At 37.5% G+C, this 24,949-nt stretch overlaps 1 protein-coding gene across 3 annotated transcripts in view; it reads right to left on the bottom strand.

The window, feature by feature from the left end:
• Positions 1–24,949, bottom strand: part of TRAPPC8 (trafficking protein particle complex subunit 8) — a 110,939-nt gene that overhangs the window by 50,815 nt on the left and 35,175 nt on the right. For all 3 annotated transcript variants that reach the window (XM_039463804.2, XM_039463805.2, XM_074383644.1), the window contains 5 exons: positions 24,712–24,827; positions 23,577–23,727; positions 18,017–18,117; positions 15,982–16,087; positions 7,815–7,946 (listed from right to left, as the gene is read on the bottom strand). In XM_039463804.2, coding sequence (XP_039319738.2) covers positions 7,815–7,946; positions 15,982–16,087; positions 18,017–18,117; positions 23,577–23,727; positions 24,712–24,827 — 606 coding nt within the window. The remainder of the gene's footprint in view (positions 1–7,814; positions 7,947–15,981; positions 16,088–18,016; positions 18,118–23,576; positions 23,728–24,711; positions 24,828–24,949) is intronic.

The following is a 24,949-nucleotide window of genomic DNA, read 5'->3' as shown; positions in this document are numbered from 1 at the left end:
GCAAGTCTCAATAAATGGAAAAGAGTCAAAACCATATCAAGGATACTTTCAGACCACAGTAGAATAAAATTAGAAATCAATACCAGGAGGAACTCTCAAAACCATGCAAGTACATGGAAACTAAACAACTTGGTACTGAACGACTTTAGGGTAAACAATGAAATTAAGGCAGAAATTTTTTTTAAATTTTTGTTTGTTTGTTTGTTTGTTTTTGAGGCGGAGTTTCACTCTTGTTACCCAGGCTGGAGAGCAATGGCGCGATCTCGGCTCACCGCAACCTCCGCCTCCTGGGTTCAGGCAATTCTCCTGCCTCAGCCTCCTGAGTGGCTGGGATTACAGGCACGCGCCACCATGCCCAGCTAATTTTTTGTATTTTTAGTAGAGACGGGGTTTCACCATGTTGACCAGGATGGTCTCGATCTCTTGACCTTGTGATCCACCCGCCTCGGCCTCCCAAAGTGCTGGGATTACAGGCTTGAGCCACCGCGCCCGGCCGTGTGTTTTTATTTATGATGTATGCACATTTCTAAATAACTGGTTTGTTCTGTAAGTGATAGAGTTTGGTATTTTTTTTCGTCTGGCCATTGCTACACCCTATCACAAGCATAGGCAGATATTTGGCGTAAATTAATTATCACTGCCACTCTCTGAACTGAGACAACCTATATCTTACAAAATGGGATTTGGTACCAAGAAAAGACTTTTTTCACTAAATTTTTGTTTTAAAATATACCCGTTTCATGGTGAAACCCTGTCTCTACTAAAAACACAAAAATTAGCTGGGCATGGTGGCGTGTGCCTGTAGCCCCAGCTACTCGGGAGGCTGAGGCAGAAGAATTGCTTGAACCCAGGAGGCGGAGGTTGCGGTGAGCCAAGATCACACCACTGCACTCCAGCCTGGATAACAAGAGCAAAACTCTGTCTCAAAAAAAAAAAAAAAATATATATATATATATATATATATATATATATATATATATACATACATATATACACATATCAGTTTCCACTGTCCTCCATACTTGCCTTATAGTTTTGCCAGATTGACTTTGAGGGGGTTTTTTAAAGAAATATTTTCTTGGCTTGGCGTCATGACTCATGCCTATAATCCTAGCACTTTGGGAGGCCAAGGGGGATGATCTCTTGAGGCCAGGAATTCGAGACCAGCCTGGGTAACACAGTGAGACCTTCCTCCATTTCTAAAAAAAATAAGTTGTTTTCTTTTTCAAAAAAAGAAATGTTTTAGGTGATAAAATAGTCTGCCACTGGACGGCAAACCATCAGAACATAGGATGTATACTGTGATATTCCTACAAACATACCCAATTTGAATCTCATCAAGAGGAAAATAGCAGAGACACTTAACTTGGGACAATCTACAGAAATAATTGGACTGTAACCTTCGTAAGTGTTTAAGTTATGAAATCAAATGATCCTTTGACTAAAAAAGGACAAAAGATACTATGTCCTTTGATAAAAAACATACACAGAACTGTCAAAATTTGAATAAGGTCTGAGGATTACACAGTAGCACTGTATTAATACCAATCTTTACTTTGATGGTTATGCTCTTGTTATGTAAAGGGAAAGTTCTTGTTTCTAGAAAATAAGAAGTAGGCCAGGCACGGTGGCTCAAGCCTGTAATCCCAGCACTTTGGGAGGCCGAGGCGGATGGATCACAAGGTCAGGAGATCGAGACCATCCTGGTCAACATGGTAAAACTCCGTCTCTACTAAAAATATTAAAAAAAAAAAAAAAAAAAAAAAAACATTAGCTGGGCATGGTGGCGCATGCCTGTAATCCCAGCTACTCAGGAGGCTGAGGCAGGAGAACTGCCTGAACCCAGGAGGCGGAGGTTGCGGTGAGCCAAGATCGTGCCATTGCACTCCAGCCTGGGTAACAAGAGTGAAACTCCATCTCAAAAAATAAATAAATAAATAAATAAATAATAAAAAAATAAAAATTAAAAAAAAAAAGAAAATACATTTAGCCGGGCTTGGTGGCTCAAGCCTGTAATCCCAGCACTTTGGGAGGCCGAGGCGGGTGGATCACGAGGTCAAGAGATCGAGACCATCCTGGTCAACATGGTAAAACCCCATCTCTACTAAAAATACAAAAAAATTAGCTGGGCATGGTGGCGCGTGCCTGTAATCCCAGCTACTCAGGAGGCTGAGGCAGGAGAACTGCCTGAACCCAGGAGGCGGAGGTTGCGGTGAGCCGAGATCGCGCCATTGCACTCCAGCCTGGGTAACAAGAGCGAAACTCTGTCTCAAAAAAAAAAAAAAGAAAAGAAGAAGTATGTTCTAAGGTATTGACGTTAATAGGGCACTAGATAAACAACACTCAACTGGCTAAAAGAAAAATTTCTGAACAGTGCTTGCAACTTTTCTATAAACTTCAGATTATTTCCAAATTACTATTTTTTTTTTTTTTTTTTTTTTTTGAGACAAGAGTTTCACTCTTGTTGCCCAGGCTAGAGTGGGATGACATGATCTCAAGTGATTCTGCTTCCTGGGTTCAAACAATTCTCCTGCCTCAGCCTCCCAAGTAGCTAAGATTACAGGGGTGTGCCACCATGCCCAGTCAATTTTGTATTTTTAGTAGAGACGGGGTTTTTCCATGTTGGTCAGGCTGGTCTTGAACTTCGGACTTCAGGTGATCCACCTGCCTCAGCCTCCCAAAGTTCTGAAACTACAGGCATGAGCCACTGTGCCAGACTGTTTCCAAATTAATTAAGTGATGTTTCTTGGAGGGAAGGAAAAAAAAAAAAAAAACGCAACCTTAATATCTCTTTAGCATTTAGTAAAGGAACACAGATAGTATTAAAATCTGATAGATATTCTTAAAAATTAAAAAAAAAAACCTTTTTTTAAACGCTGGGCATAATGGCTCACGCCTGTAATCCAAGCACTTCGGAGGCCAAGGCGGGCAGATCATCTGAGGTCAGGAGTTCAAGACCAGGCTGACCAACACAGTGAAATCCCGTCTTTAAAAATAAAATAAAATAAAATAAAATCTGATAGATATAGAAAAAGAATCAAATGTGTCTGCATGTTTAGTTCAAGAGGATTTTTGAAGATTTTTTTTTGAAAAGTTAAGAAATTTAAATGCGGTAACAAGGTTTTAGTCAGCTTTTTATAGTAAGAACAGAAAGAAAGGTTGTCTAATCACATACACTCTTCCCCAGCATTTTCTTTTTTTGGTTTTTTATTGACTAAACTTTCATGCCAGTTTTCTTTAAAATATCCTTTACTTTCTGATACTCTTAATGAAAAAAAAAATAGAACTATAAAAAACTTCTAGGGCAAGATAAGCAATTAAACACGAATTCACAATCAAAGAGAGGACTAAGAGAAACGGCATTACTCTATAACTTCTCTCCTTCTCATTCATCCCTACCAACACACCCCAGTTTTAAATTCAAATGTCATGAAAATTTGGTGCTTTTCACCAAAAATCTTACCTACCACAATCAAGCTGGCTTCACCCCTGGGATGCAAGGCTGGCTCCACATATGCAAATCAATAAGGATAATTTATCACATAAACAGAACTAAAGACAACAACCACATGATTATCTCAATAGACACAGAAAAGGCCTTTGATAAAATTCAACATCCCTTCATGTTAAAAACTCTCAAGGTGTGGTGGCTCACTCCTGTAATCCCAGCACTTTGCTAGGCCAAGGCAGGTGGATCATGAGGTCAAGAGATCAAGACCATCCTGGCCAACATGGTGAAACACCGTCTCTGCTAAAAACACAAAAATTAGCTGGGCATGGTGGTGCGCCTGTAGTCCCAGCTACTCAGGAGACTAAAGCAGGAGAATCGCTAGAACCCAGAAGGCGGAGGTTGCAGTGAGCCAAGACTGTACCACTGCACTCCAGCCTGGCAACAGAGCAAGACTCAACCTTAAAAAAAAAAAAAAAAAAAAGACCTTATTAAACGAGGTATCGAAGGAACATACCTCAAAATAGTAAGAGCCAGCCGGGCGCAGTGGCTCACACCTGCAATCCCAGCACTTTGGGAGGCCAAGGTAGGCAGATCACCTAAGGTCAGGAGTTCAAGACCAGCCTGGCCAAAATGGTGAAACCCCATCTCCACCAAAAATACAAAACATTAGTCGGGTGTGGTGGTGGGAACCTATAATCCCAGGCACTTGGGAGGCTGAGGCAGGAGAATTGCTTGAACCTGGGAGGCAGAGGTTGCAGTCAGCTGAGATGGTAACATTGTACTCCAGCCTGGGCAACAGGAGCAAAACTCCATCTCAAAAAAAAGTAAGAGACATTTATGACAAACCCACAGCCAATATCATACTGAATGGACAAAAGCTGGAAGCATTCCTCTTGAAAACCAGCACAAGACAAGGATGCCCTCTCTCACCACTCCTATTCAACACAGTATTAGAAGTTCTGGCCAGGGCAATCAAGCAAGAGAAAGAAATAAAGCATACTCAAACAGGAAGAGGGGAAGTCAAATTGTCTTTGCAAATGACATGATCCTATGTCTAGGATCCAATGCCTAGGAATACTCCATTGTCTCAGCCCCAAAAGCTTCTCAAGCTGATAAGCAACTTCAGCGAAGTTTCGGGCTGCAAAATGTGGAAGAATCAGGAGCATTACTATACACCAACAACAGACAAGCAGAGAGCCAAACCATGAATGAACTCCCATTCACAACAGCCACGAAGACAATTAATACCTAGGAATACAGCTCCCAAGGGAAGTAAAGGACCTCTTCAAGGAGAACTACAAACTACTGCTCAAGGAAATCAGAGAACATAAACAAATGAAAAAACATTCCATGCTGATGGATAGGAAGAATCAATATGATGAAAATGGCCAAACTACCACCCAAAGTAATTTATAGATTCAATGTTATTCCTATTAAACTACTATTGACATTCTTCACAGAATTAGAAAAAACTATTTAAAAATTCACATGGAACCAAAAAAAAGCTTGTATATCCAAGACAATCCTAGCAAAAAGAACAAAGCTGGAGGCATCACACTACCTGACTTCAAACCATACTTCAAGGCAAAACAGCATGGTACTGGTACAAAAACAGACAAATGGAACAGAACAGAGAACTCAGAAATAAAAAGACACATCTACAACCATCTGATTGTCAACAAACCTGACAAAAGTAAACAATGGGGAAAGGATTTCCTATTTAATAAATGGTGCTGGGAGAACTGACTAGCCATATGCAGAAAATTGAAACTTGACCCCTTCCTTATACCTTAGGAAAAAATTAACTCGAAATGGACTAAAGACTTATATGTAAATACAAAAACTATAAAAACTCTAGAAGAAAATCTAGCAATACAATTGAGAACATAGGCACAGGCAAAGATTTCATGATGAAATTGCCAAAAGCAATTGCAACATAAATTGTCTCAAAAAAAAAAAAAAAAGTCAAGAAACAACAGATGTTGATGAGGCTGCAGAGAAACAGGAAGGCTTTTACAGTGTTGGTAGGAATGTAAGTTAGTTCGACCATGTGGAAGATAGTGTGGTGATTCATCAAAGATCTAGAATCAGAAATACTGACACAGTAATCCCATGACTGGGTATACACCTAAAAGAATATAATCATTCTATTACAAAGATAAGATTTATGCATATGCTCACTGCAGCACTATTCACAATAGCAAAGGCATGGATCAACCCAAATGCTCATCAATGATAGACGGGATAAAGAAAATGTGGTACATATACACCATGAAATACCATGCAGCCATAAAAAAGAGATCATGTCCTTTGAAGGGACACAGATGAAGCTGGAAGACATTATCCTCAGCAAACTAATGCAGGAGCAAAAAAGCAAATGCTGCATGTTCTCACTTACAAAAGGGAGCTGTTCTCACTTACAATGAGAACACATGGACATAGGAAGGGAAACACCACACACTGGGGCCTGTTGGGGGTGGGGCCAGGGGAGGGAGAACATTAGGAAAAACAGCTAATGCATGCTGGGCTTAATACCTAGGTGATGGGTTGACAGGTACAGCAAACCACCATGGCACACATTTACCTATGTAACAAACCTGTGCATCCTGCACATGTACCCTGGAACTTAAAAATTAAAAAACAACAAACAAACAATAAAATGTTGGTACTTCTCAGAAACAACTAGGCCTCAGTCAGAATTATATGTGTTCTATGCACCCTAACTTCCAAGGAAAAGACTGTTCTTGACCAACTTCAATTAGATATATATTGTGTTGGCTTATCTAGTGGATCTTAATTTATAGTCATATTCTCAGATCTCCACAATTGTAAAAGAGCTGTCTTGGGTTCAGAGTGTATTGAGTGGTCATGTAATAACAAACCTAGCTCCCCTGAATCATTAACTTCAGAGGGCTACATATTACACTAAGAGATGATTATGAAGTCAGATAGCAAATGTATCTCAATCTACCACAATGGTAGCATTTTTAACTTGTTAGGCATTTCCTAGAAGCAATATACCCTATAATTTGGGAAGGTAGATACAAATTTCTAGTTCCAATAACATTACCACTCTCACAAATGAAACCATTCACAAAAGTGGATAAAGACGTAGAAAAATGATGACTTATTTTCAATAGGAGACAATGGACCATTCCTAATGGGACATATATTTTCTTTTAAGCAAAAGAAACCTCCTCCTTATTACATTTTGTCACTTTCTGAAATAGAAACCTTTTAAGCAGAGATAAACAGTGGGCTAACATGTTTCAGATGCACTTGCACTCACTATTGAAGAAAAGCCAGGAAAAGTAATAAGTTATTTTTTTAAAGTTTTTTTTCCATGTTAGAGCCTGAGAAATTCTAATTCGAACATTAAGCAATTCCACATATTTTCTAACTTTCCACAGGTTCCAAAAATAGAGAAAGGAACCCAATTTTGAAATGTTGGTTTTTAAAAATTACAGCATTTTTACATGAAATTGAGAGTAATTTTTGAACATCTTTACTTCTTTGTACCTTTGAAACATTGTACACTGTGTAAAACACTGGGATGCGTGGGTTAGTGCAGACTTATAAAAATGTAAGGATGTTCGTATTTACATTTCATACTTAGTAAATTAACTAAATTTTAAAAAGATCCTTTTATGTCCCTACTAGATCAAAAGCTCCTTAAGAGGTAAGACCATGTTGATTTTATGGGTGTATGTTGAGCTCCTAGCAGAGTCTCTGAAATATAGAGACGGTTGTTTAATCCAAGTTTCTATTTATATTTATAGTAAATCACTATCTCCCTGCTGCTACCCTCAGTCTCCAAGAAAGTTAACTCTCTCCAACTAATGCTTTTAAGGACAACTGGGGCCAAATAAATCTCTCTAAATCAATAAAGATCCCAGCAACTCAACTGCTTCAAGAGACAAGAGACAGAATATTTCTACACATTAAGTGTTTAGTCAATAACAATATAAAGTACTCTGAAGCAGAGTAGGATTTTTTTTTAAGTACTTTGAAAGACAACAGAAGATCAGAGCTGAATTAGGGAGAATTCATTCCTACTTCAATGCATCCAATTTTATCTGTCTTTTCACATATGTGATTTAGTTTAACCTTACGAAAATATGGGTAAAATTACAAATTTTATAAATTAAAAAAACTGAGGCTCAGAGAAGTAGCTTGACCAAAAAAGCTGTGAGAAGATCAAAATTTACATGCAGATTTGTCTAAATCCAAATCTCATGACCTTACCAATATAAAGAACAAAATTTAATTTAGTTTTTAGGATTCATTTTAAATAATAAAAATGGACAAATGACACATATTTATAAAATAAATTAATAGTAACTTATAAAGCAAATGCACTCACCTGCCCTGCTTTACTAAATCGATGGCCTGCCAATATCATATGAAATGCGTATTTTCTAACCATGGGACTTTTCATGTTTATAAAGCAATGTGCCGCCTGTTCCAAAAGAAGTGCACTTCGAAGATCAGAATCCTATTGAATGTTTAAAAGAGAAAAAGGTTAGTTTCACCAAGTTTAAAGTAAAAAGGTAATTGGTGAAAAAACATTTAATTTCTTAATATATAGCATATCCAATGTTTAACTTAAGAGTATATGAGGGCAAAGATCAAGAGGCAAACCAATTCTGATTCTTCCAATAAACACAAAATTCTTATAAGCTTTTAAAAAATTTTCTACCGTGAAATACTTAGCTTTTCATAAAAACCAAATGCCTAGTTACGATATGTGCCATGTAACAAATCTGTGAAGAATTGCAATCCCTTCTCAAATGGGAAGTATGTAAACTACAAATTTAATACAAGTAGACCAATAAAAATAAACCGGAAACCATTTACACCAATCTAATTTTCTTCTGAAAACTGACTTGGTAGCGTATTTCCATCCACCCAAGAAAAAAAAAAACAATGTACACAGATTATGAAATATTCTAATCTACTACTTCATTCTCTGTAAAATTTTACTATATTTAAAGGAATCCTGAACTTTTGCTATAATTCTAGAAGGTCAAATCAACTGCATTTCATTAAAAAGTTCAGAAGGTTTCAGCTTCAAAGATTTTCTTTTCACCTATTAGGACATTAATAAAGAATATAATGCAGTAAGCTTCCACTTCAACTGACTCTTAAAGTACAGCATCTACAAAACCAAATACTACGTTTCGTCATCGCCCTTAAGACAAATTTTTCGACTGAGTCATCATGTTACAGATAACTGAGAAAGTACTGAAGGTTGCTGATTAAATATCAACATTTTCAAACTTTCTCCAGGTTTGTAGCTGTTCTCAAGCTGAACTTACCATGCCCTTCCATGTGTTCTGCTGCCATTATTTTCCCCAAGGAAAGTTGAAAACAGAAAACATTGACTTTAAATGCAATAATTTCAACAAATTATAGTTACATCAAAAGTGTTCACAGACCATTGATTATCATAAACTATCTCTGCGTCAATCATAAAATTATATTAGAGCTGAAATAGACCCAAGGAAACCATCTAGAAAGCATTTAGGAAATGGCAGCTATTATCTATTTCAACCTCCTCATGATAAAAAAATATAAATGACTAAATGATTGCTCTAGTAATTAAGATCCAAAAACTAGTGAGTAGAAAAGTCAGGAATACATAATTGAGTGGTTACTAAAAAAGAGTTTGTGCCAGAAATACTTAGGTGAGCTTGGGAGTTTATTTTTTATTTTTTTAGGAAAATGTTTTCTTTTTAAAAATTAATACAAACTAATTTTTTAAAAAAGAATTATGTTTCAAGAAAAAAGTGAACATCTTTCTTTCCCAGTGCATACTGCCTGTCATTTGCCAGAGGTATCTATTCTCTAGAGCTTAGTGTTTTCGTGCATTTCTGTCACCCCTTCCATGTATGTATGAACATGTGTTTACATGCCTAACACATATGGATTTTTAAAAATATACATATATTTTAATACCTAACTGGTATTTATATAGAGTACCCTGCTTTTTTTCACTTAATGTAAGGGACACCTTTCTAAGACATCTACATCTGTCTCATTTCTTTTGAAGCTACACTGTATTCCATTATATAAATGTACCCTAACTTACCAACTGATTGTTTCATATTTTACTACATAAAATGCTTTGATAACTATCTTTATAGAAACATATCTGAATAATTATTTGGACATTTTTAATAGAAAAATGTCTGGAAACAGACTGCTGAGTTAATGAAAGCTATGCATATACTTCAAATTCTAATCAATATGGTCAAACTGCTACCAAAAAAAGTAGCATCAGTACATACGTTCATCAACAAAGAATAAGAGTATATGTGTTCCACTCTATTCAGCCAAAAATCTTTAAAATTTTTACCTAATAAAATAAAAATGACAGCTTGGGAGCTCACACCTGTAATTCCAGAACTTTGAGAGACGAAGGTGGGGATCATTTGAGCCAAAGAGTTCAAGGCCAGCCTAGGCAACATAAAGAGACCCCCGTCTCTACAAAAAGTAGCTGGGCATGGTGATGAGTGTCTGTGGTCCTAGCTACATGGGAGGCCAAGGCAGGAGAATCATCTGAGCCCAGGAGGCTGCAGCAGCAGTGAGCAACAACTGCACCACTGCATTCCAGCTTTGACGAAAGAATGACACCCTGTCTCAAAAAATGAAAAAACACCTTGTTTCTTAACATACATTTCTTTAATAGTAGGGCTGTTAAATCTTTTCATATGTTTAGGGGATTTTGTACTTTTCCTGTCAATGGCCTGTTTATGCTCTTCTGTGAGTAGTTTTTTGCGATTTTCTGCTTTGTAAGAGCCCTTTGCATATTTAATATTAGTCCTTTGTAATGTATTTTGCAAATAGTATTTCCCAGTTTTGACATGGAAGAATGTATTCTTTTATAGGCAAGCACACTATCTTTGCCTTTATGGCGTCAAGACATCGCATCAAACTAAAAAAGGATATTATCATTCCAGGACTTTAAAAAATGCTGCCCTAGGCCGGGCGCGGTGGCTCAAGCTTGTAATCCCAGCACTTTGGGAGGCCGAGGCGGGTGGATCACGAGGTCGAGAGATCGAGACCATCCTGGTCAACATGGTGAAACACCGTCTCTACTAAAAATACAAAAAATTAGCTGGGCATGGTGGCGCGTGCCTGTAATCCCAGCTACTCAGGAGGCTGAGGCAGATGAATTGCCTGAACCCAGGAGGCGGAGGCTGCGGTGAGCCGAGATCGTGCCATTGCACTCCAGCCTGGGTAACAAGAGCGAAACTCTGTCTCAAAAAAAAAAAAAAAATGCTGCCCTAGTATTTGCTTCTAGGGGTGTGTGTGTGTGTGTGTGTGTGTGTGTGTGTGTGTGTGTGTGTGTGTTTGTATTACTCTGGCTTCATTTTTTTATTATAGCTTAATTACGCCATAATATATTAACATGCAATGAACAAGCTAAGATTCCAACCCAAACAGCTGGTTAGATGTCACAATACCATTTTGTGAATAACTTAGCTTTCTCCACTGATTTTAAATAATACCTTGTGTACAGTATTTAAATTCTCATTCTAGCCCATTAATAGTTTTATTCTTATCACTGTATAGTTTTACTTTCTGTAGGCTTACATTTTAATATCTATATATTTTAATATTTAAAATAGGTAATTCCCCCTAATTATTGTTTCTATTTCAGAATTTCACTTATGCCTCAACAGAGTTCAGTTTTTTAAGTCCTGTAATTTCTTAAGTTTATTTGTAGCACAATGCACATATGCATGCATGCATGCATACACACATACATACATAACAAATACACACACACACACACATTTTTTAATTGCCTATGAAGCTTCACTGAACTGCAAAATTTGGATGGGCAGCAATCCTGGACATTCTAATAAGCTAAGAACATCCCCTGAGAATATTTAATGGTTTGTAAATGATTCTAATGTACAATCTGGTTAAGAACCAAAACAATAAACCCTTAGCATTCCCAAATTTAACTCTCAAGAATTGAACAACTGAGGGCAGATGTGGAAGTCCATGGCCTGTATTAATTAAGCTGAAACAAAATTTTCACTCTTGCATGTAGAGAATCATACAGCCATTCTAGACTGACTGAGAATCGGTTTCTAGAGCTGAATACCCTGCTTTCATATCTTACTCCAGTTTTATTCTTCATTAGACTCCTAGTCTTATTGTGACACCCTAAGTGGTAAAAACATTGTTTAGAGAGGGAGAAAAATAGCCCTAAAAAGAATGACAACTGCTATCAGTGTTGATGGAAGAGCAACAAAAGGATTTTTACAAAGTGATGGTTTTATCCAGAAAGCAAAGGCTTTAAATGAATTGAAGGATAAAATTTTAATATAGTGGTGTATTTCATACTATCTTATAACAAGTTTTAGATATGTTCTATAAGAAACTAAAAAAAAAAAAAAAATCTGTGATAGCACTTTAGCAAGAACTCCGGTCTACGAAAATTCTGTCCACAACCAAGAGGTAATTTTAACAAAAGATAAAAAGAACAATAACTTAAAATATAAGAGTATGTACAGGAGGGCCGGGCGCGGTGGCTCAAGCCTGTAATCCCAGCACTTTGGGAGGCCGAGGTGGGTGGATCACAAGGTCAAGAGATCGAGACCAACCTTGGTCAACAAGGTGAAACCTCGTCTCTACTAAAAATACAAAAAATTAGCTGGGCATGGTGGTGCATGCCTGTAATCCCAGCTACTCAGGAGGCTGAGACAGGAGAATTGCCTGAACCCAGGAGGCGGAGGTTGCGGTGAGCCGAGATCGTGCCATTGCACTCCAGGCTGGGTAACAAGAGCGAAACTCCGTCTCCAAAAAAAAAAAAAAAAAAAAAAGAGTATGTACAAGGGAAAAAAAAATCACCTGAGGTAGAAGCCTCAATAAACACTTCAATAAAAACACAGCTGAAAAAACCACCAGTGTCAGCTAATTAACTGAATCAAATATCAAACAAAAGATGACTCTAAGCTTTTAAGCTTTCATCTCTGCATAACTGTAAAGTTAAAAAGAAAGAAAGGTGCTATCAGCTGATAAATTTCCAGAGGACCAGTTATTCCCAAGCTGAAGCAACTTACAAAAAACTGATATTAGCATCCCTAGAAAATGATTTTTCATATTTAAATACAATAACAGAAAAAATGGGTTATAAGACCAGAGTAAGTATTCAACACAGAAACAGACACAGGTAGGTATGTCTTAAGCATTAAATTCATGTATGTCCTATGTGGCAATGAATGTAGCCATGCTTTACCATTAAACTGGGTTTGCTCAGCCATTCTGAGAATCAAATGGGCATAAAACAAAAAATAAAATCCACTTCCCCATAAATTTGCAGTATTGAAAGTCAAAGCACAACTCCTTATGCCTAAGGCCTCATTAACTATCTTTTGCTATAATGGTATTAGCAAAAATCTAGGGGACACAGTTCAGGAATGCCAACAGTATGTAACTGAATTCTCCAGCTTCAAGAACAGTATGCATCTCTTGATACTATACCGCCTTTCTAGTTAACAAAATACATACAATAAATCTAAATTTTTTGTAAAGATTTAACAATTTATAAATATTAGTTTCAAGTAATCTCAAAGAAATTTATGAAAGCTATAGCAGAAAAGGCCACTGAGAATCACAATTTCTGGGTAAATGTACCACCACCTGGCTCCTCTCCCCACCACATGGCAGGAAGTAACAATGATACATTTTCTAGACTTTCATGATAAAACAAATCATCCAGATTTAAAAAAGAAAAGTGAAAGCAAAGAGTTGGAAAGAAGAGAAAAATGTTAAAAAATAACACGGTTATAATACAGACAGGAGAATTTGCTCTGAAGAAATTTTATTCACATATGTGGATAGAATGGCAATTTAAAGCATTTAAGCAAGGGAAAAGAAAATTAATTTTATTCAAGCTCCTGAACCATAAATTCTTTTTACATTCACTGATAATCCTTAGGTTGAAAAACACAGCAACACATTCAAACCCAAGTTAAGATTATTTATTATAAGAGAACATCAAAATACTCAAAAGCCTATATTCAGCTCTACAAAATAGTTTGGCATCTGTTCATATTTATTAGTGAGTGTCCATGCAATAACAATTATTAAACATTTTAAATATCACTTCTGAACCTTAGATCTTACAGAAACTTTTGTAGACGAATTAATGGATCAGTTCCAACAAACATTTGTAGAGCATCTAATCCATGTGCCAAGGCCAGTGTTAGGCAACAGGAATAAAAACAGAAGGCAACATGGTTCCCTGCCCTCAAGAAGCTAACAGCTTAAGAAGCTTAAACACAATTTCCAATATAATATGATGTAACATGGTAAGTCAGATCTTACAGCATTATATGAGAGAGCAGAACAGAGACAGGTAAGACAAACGGGTATTAGGAAAGACTATCTCAAGTACACAACTGATACCATGACTACTAATTAGGCGAAGCAAGATGAAAAAGGCCACAGTCTCAGAGAAAAAAATAATACGAATGAGAACTAGAAGTTTATAAAAAACATAAACAGCAGCAAAAGAAAGATAAGTAAACTATTTGGAGATATAAAAAGAAATTATATTTTTAAAGATTAAAATTTTTTTAATTAAATAAATAAATAATGTTTAAGAGCGTGAAAACAAAAACCACCCCCACCCCCACATCCACTCTGCATTGGATTACAGACAGGATAGGAGAATATAGAAACATCTCAAACAATTTCTGCATTGAGCAAACGGAAGGCTAGTTAGTGATAACATAATTGAAGATCACAATATCAGGTAAAAAATGTTACGGGTTTATCGATATGTTAATTTAACATGCCCTGGAAACATGCAAGTAGATAAATCTTTTTTTTTTCCTTGTTGTTGAGACAGTCTTGCTCTGTCGCTCAGGCTGGAGTGCAGTGGTGCAATCTCGGCTCACTGCAACCTCCGCCTCCTAGGTTCAAGCAATTCTCTTGCCTCAGCCTCCTTAGTGGCTGAGATTATAGGCATGTGCCACCACACTCAGCTATTTTTTGTATTGTTAGTAGAGACAGGATTTCACTGTGTTGGGCAGGCTGGTCTCAAACTCCTGACCTCAGGTGATCTGCCGCCTCGGCCTCCTAGAGTGCTACCTGGCTGCAAGCAGATAAATCTTAAAGACAGTTGGCCGGCTGGGCAAAGTGGACTCACACCTGTAATCGCCCAAGTTCCAGAGTTCAAACAAGCTTGACAAACATGGAGAAACCCGTCTCTACTAAAAATACAATAATTAGCCAGGCATAGTGGCAGGCTCCTGTAATCCCAGCTACTCAGGAGGCTGAGGCAGAGCCTTAGAGGCAGAGGTTACAGTGAGCCAAGATCGCACCATTGCACTCCAGGCTAGGTGACAGAGTGACAGTCTGTCTCAGAAAAGAAAGAAAGATAGTTGGCCATACAAATCAAAAGCTCAAGGAAATGTCAGGGTTAAAGACAGATTTGAGAGTGAAAATCATGGCTGTGGACAAGATCATCCCAAAAATGTACAGAATAAAAAGTGCAGTAGTCTAAGGATTAAAATCCTAGGGTAATTTAACATTTAAGGAGCAAACAAAGGAGGTGTTTGATTTTGTTCCTTCATTCTTCAGCATTTGTCTAAAAAACATGTTACTAACAATACTTATAAAGGAATTACTACCATTCTTTACAAGCCTGCAGTCAATGCAACTCAATGTCAGCTATAAAATCGACAACTATAAATGGATTATTTTTTCTCTTTTAAAATTTCACAATATAGGTTTTTTAAATGTTTAAGATGATTTTCTTTCTTTCTTTTTTTTTTTTTGAGATGGAGTCTTGCTCTGTCACCCAGGCTGGGGTGCAGTGGTGCAATCTCAACTCCGCCTCTGGGGTTCAAGAGATTATCCTGTCTCAGCCTCCTGAGTAGCTGGGATTACAGGCGTGAGCCACAATGCCCGGCTAATTTTTGTATTTGTAGTAGAGACGGGGTTTCACCATGTTGGTCAGTAGGGTCTTGAATTCCTGACCTCGTGATCCGCCCGCCTTGGCCTCCCAAAGTGCTGGGATTACAGGTGTGAGCCACAGCACCCGGCCAAGATGATTTTTGTTAAAAGTTCACACTAGTTGAAAGCAAAATTTTAAATTCCTCAGTGACTAGTTTTTTAAAATGAGTTTTATTTCCCTAGCAAGCAGACTCAGATAACAAATAATGAAAAATTTAAAAAATCATTTTATATTAGTAACAATGCAAATACATATTGTTTTAAATATTTGTATTCAAAGGACAAAACCTAAGTCATAGAGGGCGCTCTCAATACATATCTGTAGTTAATAACAAAATGTAGGTTTAAAATGTATAAATAAATTTAATTTATAAAAAATTACATTTAAAATTAGCTTAACGAAAACCTAAAATAGCCATGTTGTAAATTCCCAAAGAGATGTTTCCCCGGCTAATTTTATATTTTGTAAACCTTTCAAGAAAAAAGATAACGTCTTTTTAAAAAAATGAACAGTGCTAACTAAAGCAAACACTACACAATTTCAGTACCTCACTGGTCAACCGTATTAGAAGAGCTGCAGCCTCTGAATATTTGCTTTGGCTTTTTAAAAGTTCAGCACTAAGCAACACACATCTTTCAGCCAACACCATATTCCTGTAGAAAAAAGGACAAGAAGATAAAATCAGCACTATAATAGTACCTTAGCACATCAAAGTAAATGTGTTCAGCAAAAGATTCCAATTACAGTTTTAGAGGATAGTTGCAGGGAGTTGGTTCCAGGACCCTACAGGATACTAAAATCCAAGGTTTATCAAGTTCCTTATATAAAATTGCATAGTATTTGTATATAACTTATAGACATCCTCTCATATAATTTAAATCATCTCTAGATTATTTACAATACCTACTACAATGTAAATACTACGTAAATCATTGTTATACTTTATTTTTTATTTGCATTTTTAATTTTTATATTGTTGTTATTTATTGTTCGGTTTTTTTCCCCAAATATGTTTAATCTGCAGTTAATTGAATCTGCAGGTGCAGAACCCACAGATACACAGGGCTGACCAAAAAAAGAAAAACAAAAGTCTGTGGAGCCGGGTGAGGCGGCTCATGCCTATCATCCCAACATTTTGGAAGGCCTGGCAGGAGAACTGCTTGAACCTGGGAGGCAAAGGTTGCAGTGAGCCAAGATCATGCCACTGAACTCCAGCCCAGGTGACAGTGTGAGGTTACGTCTCAAAAGAAAAAAAAAAATGCATGGGCCGGGCATTGTAGCTCATGCCTGTAATGCCAGCACTTTGGGAGGCCGAAGCAGGCAGATCTCTCGAGGTCAGGAGTTCGAGACCAGCCTGGCCAACATGGAGAAACCCCATCTCTACTAAAAATACAAAATTTGTCGGGCATGGTGGCAGGTGCCTGTAATCTCAGCTACTCTGGAGGCTGAGGCAGGAGAATCAATTGAACCCAGGAGGTGGAGGTTGCAGTGAGCAGAGATCTTCCCATTGCACTCCAGCCCAGGTGACAGTGCAAGAGTCTGTCTCAAAAAAAAAAAAAAAAAAAAAAGAGCCGGGCATGGTGGCTCATGCCTGTAATCCCAGGACTTTAAGAGGCCAAGACGAACGGATCTCTTGAGGTCAGGAGTTCGAGACCAGCCTGGCCAATATGGTGAAACCTCTTCTCTACTAAATATACAAAATAGCCAGGCATGGTAGCTCCCACTTATAATCCCAGCTAATCTGGAGGCAGAGGCAGGAGAATCACTTGAACCCAGGAGGCAGAGGTTGCAGTCAGCCAAGATCATGCCACTGCACTCCAGCCTGGGGGGAGACAGAGTGAGACTCTGTCTCAAAAATCAATCAATCAATCAATCAAACAAACAAACAAACATGTCAGTAAAATTTCCTCACGCAGATTTATCTCAAACCTCCTTTCCAAATTTATCATCCAGTACTTTCCCTAGGCAGAAACCTTCCAACCTAGCCAGGGCATTATTGTCTTTAACCAATAATGCACATCTAAAACAATATGCCTGCCAATCACAATTCCTGATATGTCTTCATGGTTATCAAGTCCTAACCACCTTTCTTTCAAGATCTATCCATCAAATATCTGATGAAATATCCCCGACCACGGGGGACCAGTTCACAGTCTCCTTATAGGTGGTGGGTTCTAACTCTTATAGAGTTCCAACAGAATTCACTATGAATATAGTATTATTTAACTGTTTGTGTTTTGCCAATTTAACAAAGAAAATGCAAAATGACTAATTCCTAAGTGAAAGCAGTTTCAAGTTAGAAATGTCCCCACAATACAAATTGCTCTCAATGTAACATATAATTTCAACATTATGTAACACACTCCTAACCATCAACCCAAACAAAATAGAAAAAAATGTGTAATAAAACATTTATTATTAAAAAATCACCTCTTCCTCTGCAGAAGACCCAATTTAAAAAAAAAAAAAATCACCTCAACTTGTCTCTGACTGTATTAGCTTGATTTGGGAATGGAAAGAAAAAAAAAAAGAACAAACTGACCTCTAACTGGATACAATACAAATCTTATATAGTCACCTACTTGCAGATATCCCTGTATGTCTGAATTGCTGTATCCATGTAATGAGCAGGGTATGGCCTAGGTGCTCCTGGTTGAAGAAAAGCGGACACTGCTGCCATTTCCTAAAATAAAATACATAGTTTACATATTTCAAAAGAAGAAATAGTATTACAATTAAGATAGGAAGCCTAAAAGTTGTAATGAAATTTGCTGGGGTTTTGTTTTACTGGATACACATGCATAAACTTCATAGCCTAATGCAGACTTGACATTTACAGATCACACATCAGAGAAGCTGTGTGATCTGACTCCGAAAGGCCTGAAGTCAGAGAGGTCAAAAGAACACCTAGGATTCAAGTAAGTTGTAAGTAAGAGTCCTACAGAAACCTTCAAGTAGCACTGTCTTACTTGGCTCTTGTGAGGGGAGACTGCAGTACCTTAAATTAAGACCTTCAAAACATATCCTTAAAGACTGGGGGAACCTTGACCACCTGGTCTCAGAGAAATCATATGAGAGTAAAAGGCATTTCCTTATTGTGTTTATGTTAGTCTCTTCTTACTTTCCATTTCCTGAACACCCTCTAATGACCACTGTTTTGGGATGTGTTTTTCCCGAAGGAACATGGAGAGTACAGAGGCCAAAAGAGAGATGCTTCCATTACAGGTAAAGTTAGATAAGGTCTAGCACTTAAACTCTAGGAACATGAAGAATGAATTCTGGTGTCCAGACAATTATGAAGGGCTCAGGCAAATATAAGACCACCACTGGCAACACTGGGAGCAAAGATTGCCTCCTAAGATTTGTTTACACCCTAGGGAGGTCTTTACTTTTGTCTAAACTCAGATTTGCCATGGAAATTCCAAAGAGAGCAGACATTTGGATTTGTCCTCACTTGAGCATCTACCTGAATGTTGTATGTGGCAACGTGAGTGGGTGCATGTATATACAATGTGTTTATGAATGAATGAATGGGCAGGCATAGTGGTTAGGTGTGTTGTCCCTCGCTTTTCTATTTTTTGTGTGGATTTTTAAATCTTCTGTTTTCTAGAGCTACTCATGTTTCCCCTTCCTCTTTGTCATTATAGTATTTGACAGTTACGTTTTCCCATCAAAAATATGCTGAACTGGCCAGACCCAGTGATGCACACCTGTAATCCCAGCACTTTGAGAGGCCAAGGCAGACAGCTCACTGGAGGTCAGGAGTTCGAGACCAGCCTGGCCAACTGGTGAAACCTTATCTCTAACAAAAATACAAAAAATTAGCCAGGCATGGTAGCAGGGGACTGTAATCCCAGCTACTTGGGAGGCTAAGAAAGGAGAATTGCTTGAACCCAGGAAGCAGAGGTTACGAGCCGAGACTGTGCCAAGGCACTCCAGCCTGGGTGACAGAGTGAGATTCAGTCTCAAAAAAAAACAAACAAACAACAACGACAACAAAATGATGACCCTGTGCTGGTCAGAGCAAGAGGTTATTACTATTAGGCAGCATCTTACCCGCAGTGTTCTCCCAGATACTCTGCCTAACAGCTTTAAGTGGGAGGTTGAACAGTTTATCTAAACTATCTATTTTTCCAAACTAGCTTGAAAGGTCTTTTTATTTATTTTTGCTCCATGGGCCTCTGAGATGTGACGCAGTTATGGTTGCGGTATCATCTTTATAGAGATGGCACACGCTTGTAATTCCAGCTATTTTTGGGAGGCTGAGGCGGGAGAATTGCTTAAACCTGGGAGGCAGAGGCTATAGTGAGCTGAGACTGAGTCACTGCACTCCAGCCTGAACAACAGAGTGAGACTCCGTCTCAAATTAAAAAAAAAAAGAAAAAAAACTCCTTCAGCGCTAACAAAAAAGAAAAAAATTATTAAAAAAAAAAGTCAAAGAATTCCTATTACTGGTTTTTGCTGTGATATTTATTTTGCCTTTGTAGTTACTATGACTAAGTATCTTCTATACTTTTTTTTCAAAGCTACTGCAAATCAATCTTCTATAGTTTTCATCTAAAAAGACATATAGTCTAGTCTATTCCACTACAACACATTTTTACTTCATCAGTTAGCTAACGTGAATGGTAAATAGGGAAATGATATCAGTACAAATTAAATTTTTATTTATTCATACATTTTTCTTAGGCAAGGGAATCAAAAATAGCAGTATTATAAATTTATATTCTTCAGCATGAAAGGAAAAAGCCCTAAGCACAGCTGCTGCACAGACAAGTACTCTATCAGCTGCTAAAAATTAAATGCCTACACTTTGGTGCACACGGACTCTGTCTCCAGAGAAGTACACCACCAGTCTTGCACAGCTCTGAGCTCAGGACAGGCTGTACTTTCATCTGTGATCATCTTCATGGCAGCTCCACTGGTTAGAAACTCTTCTCCACCCCTATACAAAATTTATTTTTTATATTCTCTGAGGTATCCTCAGCCATCATCTTCCACCATTTAATGTTTTTGTTTGTGCTCTGGTTACAAAGACGAATAGGTTTCAAGAAGGCTATCCCAGTCCAACCTTTCTCAGAAGCCTATTATTTTTAGGGTAGCTTTTAAAGGCTACAATGATTTTCAGGTGTGCAAATATCATATAGGAGCAAATATGCCTTTGTTTTTCAGCGCTACATTATTTTATCTTAAATAGCTACTAATACTTCCAGTTAAATGGCTTAAATGTATTTATCAAACATTCTATTTGCAGGTACATTACATAAAATGTTATCATTACAAATGCATACCTATGTTACAAGGTATTAATAATAATATGATTTGTGATTTCATATTAGCTTAAATTGGATGACTATAATTAGCAATCAGAGAATATTTAGCCAAGGAAAATTCACTTATGTTTTCAAACACTTCTCACAAACAATAGCCTATTTTCCATTTCTGAGAAAGGTTTTTAAAAAGTGGGCTGGCTGTGGCTCATGCCTATAATCCTAACACTTTGGGAGGCAGGTGGATTGCCTAAGGTCAGGAGTTCAAGACTAGCCTGGGAAAACATAGTGAAACCTCGTCTCTACTAAAAATACAAAAAAAAAAAAAAAAAAAAAAAAAAACTTAGGCAGGCATGGTGGGATGCGCCTCTGTTCCCAGGTACTCAGGAGGCTTAGGCACAAGAACTGCTCAAACCCAGAAGACAGAAGTTGCAGTGAGCCAAGAGTCTGTCTCACAAAAATAAATAAATAAATAAAAGTGGGCTTATTACTATTTTCATTAAAAAATTAGAGAAACAGAAAATAATAGCAATATAATCTTGCTATCCTGGCTTCCATTTTTAAGTTACTAGTTTTATATATGCACAGTATTAAAATTAATGCAAAACAAATGACAGTTATTAAACAAGTATCTGTCAACCTGTGAATATTTTCTAGTTAAAAAAAGTATCTATATTATTACCAATAAATTAGTTCTTAAAACACATTTTTTCTTCACTTCTGTTTATAAGCTTAAACGTTTTTTAAAAGATTAAATAGAAAGTAACAGTGCTGGCCGGGCGCGGTGGCTCAAGCCTGTAATCCCAGCACTTTGGGAGGCTGAGGCGGGTGGATCATGAGGTCGAGAGATCGAGACCATCCTGGTTAACATGGTGAAACCCCGTCTCTATTAAAAATACAAAAAATTAGCTGGGCGTGGTGGCACGTGCCTGTAATCCCAGCTACTTGGGAGGGAGGCTGAGGCAGGAGAATTGCCTGAACCCAGGAGGCGGAGGTTGCGGTGAGCCGAGATCGCGCCATTGCACTCCAGCCTGGGTAACAAGAGCGAAACTCCGTCTCAAAAAAAAAAAAAAAAGAAAGTAACAGTGCTAATTTTACTCTTTTCTGAACACAAAAAGCAGATTACACATATAACTTTCAAAAACATTATAAAGTTTTAGGCAACAAGTATAGAAAATGCTTCAGAAACACCTGGCCTTGTAATCAATTACGAAACTAACACAACCAATACTTACTGACAACTTATTATATATAAGGCAGTATGCTAAGTGCATGACTTATACCTTATCTGATCCTACACCATTAGGATTCACATTTTTTTACAAGTGAGAAAACTGTGGCTTAGAGATATTCAACAATTTGCCTAAGATAAGAGTGTCTCACACCAAAGTACATGTTTTGATTAATATGAAGTCATACATCAAGCAACTTAAAAATGTTTGTCAAGGTTTAAAAATAACTTCTGGCCGGGCGTGGTGGCTCAAGCCTTTAATCCCAGCACTTTGGGAGGCCGAGGCGGGTGGATCACCAGGTCAAGAGATTGAGATCAACCTGGTGAAACCCCGTCTCTACTAAAAATACAAAACATTAGCTGGGCATGGTGGTGCGTGCCTGTAATCCCAGCTACTCAGGAGGCTGAGGCAGGAGAATTGCCTGAACCCAGGAGGCGGAGGTTGCGGTGAGCCGAGATCGTGCCATTGCACTCCAGTCTGGGTAACAAGAGCGAAACTCTGTCTCAAAACAAAAACAAAACAAAACAAAAAAAGAACTTCTAAAAAAAATTTTGTATTTTGAATATAGTAAAAAATGAAATTCAATTCTGAAAGCTGATGCAAAAGTTAGAAAGTACTAATCAAGAATGAAACCCTGACACATGATCATCTTTTAATGACCTAGTTTTTTGGGTTTTCTGTTTTGTTTTGTTAATTTTTTTTTTTTGAGACGGAGTTTTGTTCTTGTTCCCCAGACTTGGGAGTGCAATGGCGAGATCTCAGCTCACTGCAATCTCTGCCTCCCAGGTTCGAGAGATTCTCCTGCCTCAGTCTCCCAAGTAGCTGGGATTACAGGCATGTGCCAGCACGCCTGGCTAATTGTTTGTATTTTTAGCAGAGACGGGGTTTTGCCATGTTGGCCAGGTTGGTCTCAAACTCCTGATCTCAGATGAGCCACCCACCTCGGACTCCCAAAATGCTGGGATTACAGGAGTGAGCTACCGAGACCATCTGGGTTTTATTTTTAAGAAATAAGTTTCTTCAATTTATTTTTAAAGATATAATCTTCTTATTTTGCTCAGGCTGGTCTCAAACTCTTGGGCTCAAGCAAACCTACTGCCTCAGCCTCTCAAGTAGCTGGGTCTACAGGCATGTGCCACCATCCCAACTAATGAACTAGTTTGAGGGAAATCCATCAACTCAGCATTAAGAAATTCACAATCGGCCGGGCGCGGTGGCTCAAGCCTGTAATCCCAGCACTTTGGGAGGCCGAGGCGGGTGGATCACAAGGTCGAGAGATCGAGACCAACCTGGTCAACATGGTGAAACCCCGTCTCTACTAAAAATACAAAAAATTAGCTGGGCATGGTGGTGCGTGCCTATAATCCCAGCTACTCAGGAGGCTGAGGCAGGAGAATTGCCTGAACCCAGGAGGCGGAGGTTGCGGTGAGCCGAGATCGCGCCATTGCACTCCAGCCTGGGTAACAAGAGCAAAACTCTGTCTCAAAAAAAAAAAAAAGAAAAGAAATTCACAATCTATAAAGCACTATATGCTCTTTGAGTACAACTTTATCCCTAAGGATTCTGTTTGCCACCAAGAGAAATTTCTAAATCATTTATGGTACCAGAATTAAGGAATTATAATACCACAGAATACCAACCAAGGCACCAGCTGCATAAAGCATTGCTTGATCATTAAGAAAATCTTTCTTTGCAGTATGATAGCAATTGTATGCCAAATCATAATGCTGCACCAAAAAACACAAGTCAGCCATTTTCCTGATTTGAAGTTCTGGTGCTTCCGGTGGATAACTGTTAAATACAAAAGAAAATAATTTATAATGTATTACTAAACCATTAAAATTATAAAATATATTAACAAGCTGCATGTTCTTCCAGAATATGAGGAAAACTAATGCTGTTTTAAAGAAATTCTACCTCCAACAAGAGTGTCAGTTCTCAAAAATATCTGGAAACATAAAGTTCCTTGTTTTATTATTTATAGCCCTGAGAATGTCTCAATGGCAAGCAAACATTTTCTCCATGGTCAAATAATGAAGTAAATGGTTAATTCCCAGTGATTCACTTATAAATACAACCAGGAGAAATATTAAAATCCAAAATGGATTAATTATAATTTTCCTTAAAATGATTTTTTGTGTAAAGCAAAATTTACTAAATGTGTGCCTTGTCTTAGAATCGTCAGACCATTACATTTTAGATACAGAATAGTTACTAATGAATACCTAGTCTAACTTCATCATTTTACAAATAAGGAAATATTTTTCCTTAAAATGATTTTTTGTGTAAAGCAAAATTTACTAAATGTGTGCCTTGTCTTAGAATCGTCAGGCCATTACATTTTAGATACAGAATAGTTACTAATGAATACCTAGTCTAACTTCATCATTTTACAAATAAGGAAATATTTTTCCTTAAAATGATTTTTTGTGTAAAGCAAAATTTACTAAATGTGTGCCTTGTCTTAGAATTGTTGGGCCATTACATTTTAGGTACAGAATAGTTACTAATGAATACCTAGTCTAACTTCATCATTTTACAAATAAGGAAACAGACGCAAAGTACAGTGACTTTCCCATTTATTTTTAGATGTCCAATTACTTACAGTTTTTAAAAAATTAATATAATTTACTTAGAGTCACTCTTCATATCTACCTAGATTTTCACCAATACGAAACTAAGAAATTAAAGAGATAGTTATCTTCTGCAAGATATGGTACAAACACCAGTCAGAGTTAAACAGAGGAAAAACAAAAATGGTAACACTTTACTCACAGCAAGCCAGATGTATTTTTCAGCTCATTAATGCTCTTTTCTGGAACTTTACTGCCACTAAACCATTTTTTAGTTGCAGAAAACAGAGATCGACTCAAACCTTTTCTTGATATTAGCTTTAAAAAAAGAGATTAAACACATTGACAAATATAAAGAATTTAATGCTTTTCTTTTACACACACACACACACACAAATTTTTAACTAAAAAGCTTTACTAGTCAGCAAACATTGCTTTTA

This window comes from Saimiri boliviensis, chromosome 13 (assembly GCF_048565385.1).
Source record: "Saimiri boliviensis isolate mSaiBol1 chromosome 13, mSaiBol1.pri, whole genome shotgun sequence".
In the NCBI taxonomy this organism is placed as follows: domain Eukaryota; kingdom Metazoa; phylum Chordata; class Mammalia; order Primates; family Cebidae; genus Saimiri; species Saimiri boliviensis.
Note: the sequence above shows the minus strand (reverse complement) of the source record. Positions and strands in the feature narration are given on the sequence as shown.